Below are 10,716 nucleotides of genomic sequence, written 5' to 3'. Positions count from 1 at the left end.
AGCGCGTCTCTCCGGGCCCCGCCCCCGGGCCTCGGTGCTCCGCTTACTCCGGCCCACCCTGTCCCCACCGGCCCGGTGGCGGAGGCGAAGCGCAGTTACCCTCCTGACCTCGGATCATGTCGCTGCAAGTGGCGAGGAGCATGCGGTCTGTGGCCTGCAGCCTGCGCACCGCCTTGGCCTTCTGCCCGCCGGGGCCCTGGGCGCCGAGCGCCGCCGCCGTCCGCTCACTGCACACCGGATCTGCTTTGCTGTCGGGTAAGTGCGGGGCACGTGGTCACCGCTCCTGCCCGCCCCACTCCCAAGCCTCCCGGCCGGAGCGAGCTATAGCCCTGCCCGCGCTTCTTCTCGCTCTTGGGATCCTGGTTCTGCGGCCCCTTTCCCTAAGTATGCGGGAGAGTACACGAGCAAACTTTGAACCCGGGGTAGAAAAGTGGAGCTGGGAGGGAGGGACGGCTGCACCCACAGGTAAACCGGCTACCGGGGTGAGTTTGCTTTTAGGTGCACCGAAGACCCTAAATGTGGGGAGCGCTTAGGTTTGCTAAGTGGACTATTACGAGGAACTGCGAAATGAAGTTAAGCAGAAACACATCCTAAAATGTAGCAAAATCCATATACAGATGAATGAAACGTTAAAATACAGAAATAGACTTTTTACTCTCTCCCCCGCTCTCCGCAAAGCCAAGTGTTGAAGCTTGAGCTGTGAACTACAGACAGCAGGGAAAGTGTTCTAGACTTTAGAGTTCTAACGTCTGTATTGAGTCATTGATGTGTACTGGGGCTCAAACAAGGCTGATTTGATGGACTGGAAATAACTGGGAGACCTGCCCATTGTGCGTTCGCCCAGTTAGCTGGGAAACGGTTTTATGTGCAAGTAGTGGAGTCCTTACTCAGGCAGCACAAATCGGAACGGCTGCTCTCAGCAAGTGCCTTGGGTCAGAAATCTGTGGAACTCAAAATGTTGATCACGTTATTCCTCAGTGTGGAGTGCCACGTTTGTTCCTTTCAAACCAGGCATGGTGGTCCTTTTCCACCTGTAGCAATGTCAGCACTGCTGACGTAGAGTGTGTGAGTCTGAGGCCAGCTGGAGCTACATACTAAGTTCCAGGTATTTAGTTAAATATTGCCTAATATATCAATTCCCATGTTCTGCTTAACTATTCGGGTTTTCATTTTTACCCTCTTTGAACTAGCAGAATTGTGCACACTTATGTAGGGTGCGGAGCCTTGTGCTTGTTAAAACACAGACATTGTTCAATTCTGGTTTTTCCTCTTACGGCTGTGCGGCCTCTCAACTTCTCAGAACCCCAGTGCCCTGTATTAGAACACTGGAGGCAATAGCTACCCTCAGAGTTACTGGGAAATCAGGTCCTGTCACCTGCAGCTTGACACATTAACAGTGAATAGTGTTATTAACTATTAGTGTGTAGTGTCAGAGAACAACACTGACTCATGTTAAGATATTGTGTTTGAGATCGCAATATCTTCAGTTTCAGCTCAGTTTTTCCAAGGCTCCAAACCATGGTGAGGTTTTGTTTCTACTTTCTCAAGGTAGGGTTTCTCTGTGTAGCTTTGGCTATTCTGGAATTCTCTCTGTAGATCAGTCTGGCCTAGAACTCACAGAGATCCACTTGCCTCTTCCTCCCTGAGTGCTGGAATTGAAGGCATGCACCACCACCACCACCTGGTTTGTTTCTGCTTTCTGAGGTATGATCTCACTTGTTCAGCTGGAAAGATTCCTGTGGAGTTGAGGATGACTGGACTTCAGATCTTTCTGACGTTGCTGGGACAATAGGCGAGCACCACCAAACCCAGTGTGTGCAGTGGTAGAGATGGAACCCAGAGCTACCTCAGGGATAGGCAAGCACCCATCCCACGAAGCCATCCACAGGCCTCAAACTGTGTTTTTCAAGGATTAGGAAGAAAGTAATTATTTACCTAATCTGCTTTCTAGAGTGAGGTCAAGGGTTGATGGAGAATTGTGATCTGTGGCTAAGCCTAGGTAGCAGTCCTGGGCTAAGAGGACAATATGGACTTTGAGGGCAAGTGGACCTGGCTGTGCTGAGCTCAGAATGCCGCTGGCTCAAACTAAAGCTGCAAAGTTGAGGCAGAGCAGCGGCATAGTTAGCTTCGTGATTGAGGATAGTGCAAGAGAGAATCAAATATTGGTAATTGTCCACCTCTTTGGTCAGATGTTGTGTTGAACTGATTGGTTGGTTGGTAATATAATTAAGGAGTTGTAGACTTGTAAGATAATGGCAGCTGAGAGCCACAGCCACATAGCTATGCATCATCTTTGACCCAAATCCCTTTTCCTTTATTTTTTTAGCAGGGTTGGGAATTGAAGCCAAGGCTTTGACAAGCACCCTTCCACTGAGCTCCAGGCCACTTCTTCAAGGACAGGCTTAAATAATCACAGAATTTTAAGAACTTGGCCAAGTTATATTTGTTATAGGAAGCCTGTTTCAGTCCCTAGAACTGAGTTGCAGTCACCTTAGTGAACTCTACCTGAAGGCTCACGTTATCCCTTTCAGGTTCAATCTTCTGGTTTTCATATCTTAAAAGACTTATGCTGCACGTGTTTTGCTTGCATGTGTGTCTGGTGCCCTTGGAGGTCAGAGAAGGCTATCAGATTTACTGAAACTGAAGTTACAGAGGGCTGAGAGCCACCATGTGAGTGCTGGAACCCATGGTCCTATACAAGAGCAACATATGTTCTTAACTGCTGAGCCATCTCTCCACTTCAAATCTTTTTTTGAGACGGGGTCTCATGTTATCCAAGCTCCCTTGAACTTAGACTCAATTGATTCCCCTTTCTCAGCCTCTCCACCCAGCATTACAGTTACAGGTCACGGTGCCCAGTGTAAATCAATCCTCCTCCCCCACAGGTAGGATTGATCCAAAGACCCACATGGTAGACAAGCTATCTATTGAGCTACATTCAGTCCTTCAAAAATTGATTCCTGTGTTTGAGAGTTCCTTAATGGTTTTTTATTTATTTTTATATGTATGGGTGTTTTGCCTGTGTTTTATGTCTGTGCATCATGTGCATGCAGTACCTGTAGAAACCACAAAGAGTCAGATCCCCTGGGTCTGGAGTTAAGGATAACTGAGCCACCATGTGGGTGCTGGGAATTGAATACATGCAACATAAATCTTTTGTTTGTTTGTTTGTTTGTTTTTGTTTTTTTTCGAGAGAGGGTTTCACTGTAACTCACTCTGTAGACCAGGCTGGCCTCAAACTCAGAAATCCGCCTGCCTCTGCCTCCCAAGTGCTGGGATTAAAGACCTGTGCCACCATCACCTGGCACAACATAAATCTTAACTGCTGAGCTATCTCTAAAGCCACCTTAATGGTCTTAACCTTTTTTTTTTTTAAAGATTTATTATTATATGTAAGTACACTGTAGCTGTCTTCAGACACACCAGAAGGGGGCATCAGATCTCATTACACATGGTTGTGAGCCACCATGTGGTTGCTGGGATTTGAACTCAGGACCTTTTAAAGAGCAGTCAATGCCCTTAACCACTGAGCCATCTCTCCAGCCTGGTCTTAACCTTTCAATCCTATCACCTAAATGCTAGGTCACAGGCATATGCTGAACTAAACCAACCAGCTAAACTTGCCACATTCCCACCTCAGTCCCTAGATTTCCAGATGAGCCCACTGTGTACTGGCACGCATTACTTTCTGTATGAGCAGACTTTATTCAGCCTCCCCAAAGCCATCACCCCAAGCCTGTCTTCAAAAGAGTAGTCATTGAATAGATTCAGGAAATATGCTCTGAAATTTTGGGGGGACTTAGACTGATGTGAAAACAGATAAGCCCAGAGATGTACAAGGATTCCATTTAAGATCTGATCTTTGGAGTTGGCGAGAGAGCTCTGTGGTTAAAAGCACTAATTGCTGTTCCAGAGGACCTAGGTTTGGGGAACTCCAGTTTCTGGGGATCTGACATCTTCTGGCCTCAGTGGACTCTGTATACATGTGGTATGCATACATATATTCAGGCAAGGCCCTCACCTACATAAACACCAATCTTTACAACACTCAGTCCATCTGTGGCTACACAATGTTTTTAAAATACCTTATCTTTATATATTGTTCTTCTGGGCATCAAACTACTCAAGCAATGTCAGTTTAATTAAACACCAACCCCGGAGAAGTCTTAGCCTTTTGACAGCAATGATATTTGAAAGGCTTTGAAGAAATGCTGCTGCTGTTTTCCTGAAATACTGGTCTTGTGTTCTAGTGCGTAAATTCACAGAGAAACATGAATGGATAACAACAGAGGAAGGTATTGGAACGGTGGGAATCAGCAATTTTGCACAGGTACTGGATTGCCTTGACATGTTTCTATCAGCCTGCTCTCAAGCTGGTTGGGTTCTCTCTGCCTTATGAAAATGATATTGTGCTTTGGGCTCTTCTAAAGACCCCTTAGGAAACAATCAGAAGTAAAAGAGGCCAAAGGTACATTGGTTAGGGCCAGTGTATGTGTAACAAGGGATAATGTGTTTGGCATGGTGGCACAAACCTGTTACTTCATACTTGAGCTGAGGTGGGACACCATCACAGGTCAGCCTGTGCTAAACAGGAAGATTCATTCTTTGGAGAAAGAACTATACTGGGTCAAAGTAGGGAACATCATTTAAGAAGTGTTTCATGTTGGGTAGTTAAGAGCAAACTCGAGAGCTTGGGGGCAGGGGGACATTGCCATTATGGGTACTGTGAGAACCCACATGACCAAGGATGGAAAACACAGGTAATGATAAACAGGGCTAATGCAAAGAGAACCTTTCTGTTTAGCCGGCCCTTTCTCTATAACCCTAGTCATGCAGTAGCGCTCAGTGGTCACCCTACTGCAATGTGTGCAGTGAGGCAGAAGAGGGGAAATGTTGGAGAACGTGCACAACTCCTCAGACATGCTAGATTCTCAGGTCTCTAATACTTTCTTTGGCATGGCTGTATACTTCCTGAGAGGGGATAGCACAGTACAGGTTGTTTATCTACAAGGGGAATCACCTATGTGATAGCAAAGTGCAGGAGATATACAGCCCATTTGGGTGATGTGAGGAAAGGTGGGTCACTCACCTGCTACGGCGATGCCCTGGAAGGCAGGTCCATGAGGACCACTGCTTGATGCATCAATGGGTAGGATTTCAGGCACTGCAGTTTGGATCATGGCCTAAAGCTGCAGAGAGGTGGAAAGCACAGGGTGCTCAGAACTGCTAGTAATCTTGTTTGGAGCATGTGGTTTGTGCCTGGGGTTTCTTCAGCCTGGAGGTCAAATCTATCTATGGCTGCTGAGGTAGCTCAACAAGTTAAGGTGCTTGCTGAAGCCTGATGACCTAAATTTGATCCTTGGGATGCACATAGTAGGGGTGACAAGTGGGAACTGACTCTTGCAGGTTGTCCATAAACGTCCATGAGTTTTTTTGCACACGTACATGCAAATGCATGAACACCTGTGCCCACAGTACACCTAACAATTTTTTGTTTTTGATTTTTTTTTTTTTTCCAAGACAGACTTGGCTGTCCTGGAAGTCACTCTGTAGACCAGGCTAGCCTCGAATTCAGAAATCTGCCTGCTTCTGCCTCCCAAGTGCTGAGATTAAAAAGGCGTGTGCTACCACTGCCGATACACCTAACATTTTAAATTATTTTTGAAGCACTGTGGAGTAAACCCTGGGCCTCACATGCGAGGCAGGCTCTCCACCACTGAGGTACAGCTCTAGCCTTTTCTTCCTTTTCATTTTGAGATAGGCTCTTACTAAGGTGACTTAGCTGGCCTTGAACTTGTTCTATAGCCCAGCTAGGTCTTGAACTTGGGTTCTCCCCTCCTTAGCCTCTGATCCGTGTGTCACCAAGTCTCATCTAATTCTATTCTCTTTGTGCCATGGAGTCTTGTTATGTAGCTGAGGCTGGCTTTGAACTTATAGCCCACCTACATCTGCCTCCTAAGTTTTGGATTGTAGAGATATCCCATCATACCTGGCCCATTTTACATGTTTAAAAGGGTATAAAGAAAAGCAAAGAAGGTAGCTCCTCATGTGTGAAATATATAGACTAGCTGGGCGGCGGTGGCCCATGACTTTAATCCCAGTACTTGGGAGGCAGGGGCAGGCAGATTTCTGAGTTCAAGGCCAGCCTGGTCTACAGAGTGAGTTCCAGGACAGCCAGACCCTGTCTAGAAAAAAAAAAAAAGAAATATATAGACTAAATTATAGACAAAATATAGTTTGTCTCTTTCCTGATCTCTGGCGGGGTCAACTTCTTAGACATTTTAATGTTTTTATATTTCAGGAAGCTTTGGGGGATGTTGTTTACTGTAGTCTGCCTGAAGTTGGGACAAAATTGAAAAAGCAAGGTGAGTGTTCTTCTCATTTTGGAATGTCCATAGTCCATGACATGATTTTCTGACCCGGTCTTTACCTAAATGACAACTTGTTTGCATTCAGGGTCAGTTAGAGTAATTTCGGGAAAAGAGAATCTTCACACAGAATGTGAAACAGTTACTGGTTCTTTGACTTACAGAGCAATCTAGAGATGAGTGGGGAGAGGTGTGTTCCCCAGAGAGCCACTAGGGGCCTCAGTTCTTTACTCAGCTTTCTCCTTCAGTGTGTAATTAGGCTGAAGAAGGCTGTTGCTGTCTCTGGAGAAGTAATGACTGAGCGACCCTTCCTTATAGTTCTCCACCCAGCTCTGGGTTATTTATATTGACACGCCTAGCTGCCACAGATCTTGAGCATAGAGAGTATCTACTTTATAACGAAAGTCAGTGGGTAGAGGGTCAACACTAGCCAAAAAAAAGGATACTGAGGTTTCTGGTTGTAAAGGGAACTGGTGGTATAGCTCAGTGGTCAAGTTGTTTGCTAGCATGCATATGTAGTATCCTGGGCTCCATCTCCCCAGCGCTGCAAAAGTAAAAGCTAAAATCTGCCTTCCTCTGCATGTATCAGAGAGAATCAGGCATAAAAGTCAGCCTACTTATTGTTGTTGTTATTGTTGTCTTTATTGTTGGGGGTTAAGATTTATTTTCATTTTAATGTTTATGAGTGTTTGTCTGCATGTTGCAATACACTGTGTGTGTGTGCCTGGTGCCTGCATAGGCTTAAGGGCATTGGAACTGCGGTAGTTACAGGCAATATGGATACTGAGAGCTGAACACGGTCTTCTGTAAAAGCAACAGGTATTCCTTAGCCCAGAACCTGGTTTTTAAAACCTAGCCTCTCAATTTACCAGTCATGTGACTTCAGCAAAATTACAGAATTGACCATGAATTTCTTGGCACATATAATACTCCTCAGCTCGGATGTCTTGATTTCTAAGTCTCTTTAATAGAATCTCCCATACATATCTACTTTTATCTCATGTGAGGTTTTCAGTTTCTCTTTATAATGTGGATTCTGTAGACTGAATTCAGGTCCTTGTGCTTAAGGTAAGCCTTATACGAACTCAGTGCTGTACTGAACCACATGTACTGAGTCAGTATTGTATGTACTAAACTCCATACCCACTCTTGTTTTTTTTTTTTGTTTGTTTGTTTGTTTGGTTTGGTTTGCTGGTTGGTTGGTTTGGTTTGCTGGTTGGTTGGTTTGGTTTTTTGGTTTTTGAGACAAGGTTTCTCTGTGTAGTCCTGGCAATCCTGGAACTCACATTGTAGACCAGATTGGCCTGGGACAGAGATCCCCCTGCTGGAATTAAAGGTGTGCACCACTACCACCTGTGTGGGTTTTGTGTGTGTGTGTGTTTGTGTGTGTGTGTGTGTGTGTCTGTCCGTCTGTCTTGCATATGCCATGGAGCATGCTGGAGGTCAGAGAACAATATGGGACAGTTAGTTCTTCCCTACCACCCTGTGGGTCTAGGGATTAAATTTAGGTCACCAGACTTGGCAGCAGGTACCTTTTTTACAGAACAAAATGAAAACAGGGTCTCTGGGCTGGGACAATAGTTCAGTGGCTAAGAGCACTAATGACTCTTCCACTTCCAAAGGAACTCATATGGTGGCTCACCACAATCTGTACCTCCAGCTCCAGGGCACCTGATGCCCCCCTCTGGCCTCTGAGGGCGTCAGCACAGGCACACAGAATACATGTGTAAATGTAGGCAAAACACCCATATACATAAAAAAAATTACAAATTTAAAAAAAACGAATTGACTGGGCAGTGGTGGCACATGCCTTTAATCCTAGCACTTGAGAGGCAGAGGCAAGAGGATTTCTGAGTTCAAGGCCAGCCTGGTCTACAGAGTGAGTTCCAGGACAGCCAGGGCTACTTGAAAAAGCCAAAAAAAAAAAAAAAAAAAAAGCCAGGCAGTGGTGGTGCATTCCTTTAAATGTACTTGGGAGGCAGAGGCTGGCAGATTTCAGAGTTCAAGGCCAACCTGGCCTACAGAGTGAGTTCCAGAACAGCCAGGGCTATACAGAGAAACCCTGTCTCAAAAAGCCAAAAAAGCAAAAACAAACAAAAAAAACAAATTGAAAGAATAATAAACAGACCAAACAAACAAAATCAACCAACCAAACAAACCAAGGTCTTACTCTGTAGTCCTGCCTGTCGTGGCTTCCAACTCACAGAGATCCCCCAGCCTCTGCTCCCTAGTTCAGCCTGGCTCTTTAAGATGTAGGCTTGGTATGGTATGAATGACAATGGCACCCATAAGCTCATATGTTTAAGTGCTTTGTCCCTAGTTAGTAGAACTGTGTAGGATTGGGAGGTGTGGCCTTTTTAGAGAATGTGTGTCACTGGGCTTTGAGGCTTCAAAAGCCTATACCAGGCCCAGGCTTCTCTCTGGGCCTACAACTTGTTGATCTGATGTGAGCTCTCAGCTCTGCATGCCACTGGCCTCCCCACCATGATTATAGGAGACTAGCCCTCTGTAAGCAAGCTCCAGTTAAATGCTTCCTTTCATAAGTTCCTTCATCGTGGTGTCTCATCACAGGAGTAAGCAGTAAGGAAGACACTTGGTGTTCATTTTACTAGGTGATCTTTGCTCACTCTAAAATGCAGACTCCCTGGGGCCTGCCGCAGTTCAAATCCTGGCAGTTCTTTCAGCCTTACCAAGTCCCTTGGGTGATGTCCTATGTACACATAGTTTAGGGCTCTTTTACAGGCCAGAATATGTGACACCATGCATGGCTAGTAAATTGAAAGAACTATGTTGTATAGAACATCAGCACACTCGTGGTTAGACACACTGCCGGTTTGCCATTCCCAATGTGCAGAGTATGCACATTCACTTTGATGAGGCTATTTATGCCTTTCTTGTGCGAACTCAACTTTGCCTATATATAAAGACATTCAGAATTTTTTGGCATAACTAAATGGGAGGTAACCACTTTTTATAGTTTGTCCTTAAATTGTTTTATAACGCTGTTTTGAGGGGATGTCAGGGGGACAACTTGCAAGAGATGGTTCTTTCCTTGTACCTTGGTCCTGGGGATTGAGCTCAGGTCATCAGGCTTAGCAGCAAGCATCTTCACCTAATGAACCATTTCAAGAGGTTTTTTAAAAAAAGTTTTTTTGGTTTGGTGTGTTTGTTTTGAGACAGGATCTTCTTTAGCTCAGGCTAGCCTCTTAATTCCCTGTGTAGTTGAGGAAGACCTTGAATGGATTCACCTGCCTCTGTCTCCCCAGCACTGATGATGGGTGTCACCACCACACCCAGTTTATACAGTGCTGGGGATTGAACCTAAGGTGCATGCTCGCTAGACAAACACTCTGTCCACTGAGCTACATAGCTTACAGTATTTTCTGCTTTTGTCTTGTTTAATCGGGGTCTCACCATGTATCCCTGGCTCATTCCATGAGTCTGGAACTCACTCTATGGACCAGGCTGGCTGCAAACTTAGAGATCCTCCTGCCTATGTCTCAGGTGCTGGGACTAAAGTTGTGTGCCACTCCTAGACACATTTTGTATTTTTTTTTTTTTTTTTTTTTTTTTTTTTTTTTGGAGACAGGGTTTCTCTGTGTAGCCCTGGCTGTCCTGGAACTCACTCTGTAGACCAGGCTGGCCTTGAACTCAGAAATCTGCCTGCTTCTGCCTCCCAAGTGTGTTTCAGTCACTGACTTGATAGTAACTATTTTCTTTCACTGCTTCCTTTTAGAGGAGTTTGGTGCTTTGGAGAGTGTGAAGGCTGCCAGTGAGCTCTACTCTCCTCTGTCAGGAGAGGTAACTGAAGTCAATGAAGCACTTGCAGAAAACCCAGGGCTCGTCAACAAATCCTGTTACAAAGATGGTGAGTTGTTGCTCAGAATTTCTTTCCTACAGTAAAGTAACTCAGCCAGGTATGCCTACAGCAGTTTTCTCCATGTTATAGATGCATGAACAACCTCAAAAGTGTAACGGGGGTCCCATAGCCAATAAGTGGCAATAGTAAGGTTTGGTTGCGATTCTCTTTGGCATGCTGCCTTGCCCTTCAGACTTCCACTTTGGGGTTGGATGGCCTGAGTGAGGCAGGGTCTCTGCATAGCTCTTGCTGGTCTTAAACTCACAGAGATTCTCCTGCTTCTGCCTCCCAAACACTAGGATTAAAGGCATGCACCACCATGCCTGGCTCTCAGTCTTTCTACTGCCATTAGCTCTAATAGTTAATATTTGGTTTGCCTTTTAAAAAAACATGTATGTGGGGCTGGTGAGATGGCTCAGCAGTTAAGAGCACTGACTGCTCTTCTGATGGTCCTGAGTTCAAATCCCAGCAACCACATGGTGGCTCACA

The 10,716-nt window shown here is 45.4% G+C and overlaps 1 protein-coding gene across 1 annotated transcript; it reads left to right on the top strand.

The window, feature by feature from the left end:
* Gcsh (glycine cleavage system protein H) lies at window positions 1-10,286 on the top strand. Its single transcript, XM_031341526.1, has 4 exons — window positions 1-255; window positions 4,251-4,330; window positions 6,302-6,365; window positions 10,105-10,286. Exons 1-4 carry the CDS (start codon window positions 117-119, stop codon window positions 10,269-10,271), a joined length of 450 nt encoding a protein of 149 aa, XP_031197386.1. The 5' UTR covers window positions 1-116; the 3' UTR covers window positions 10,272-10,286.
* The last annotated feature ends 430 nt before the right edge of the window (window positions 10,287-10,716 follow it).

Source organism: Mastomys coucha, unplaced genomic scaffold, assembly GCF_008632895.1.
Source record: "Mastomys coucha isolate ucsf_1 unplaced genomic scaffold, UCSF_Mcou_1 pScaffold22, whole genome shotgun sequence".
Classification (NCBI taxonomy): domain Eukaryota; kingdom Metazoa; phylum Chordata; class Mammalia; order Rodentia; family Muridae; genus Mastomys; species Mastomys coucha.
This window is presented reverse-complemented; position numbering and strand designations above follow the sequence as displayed.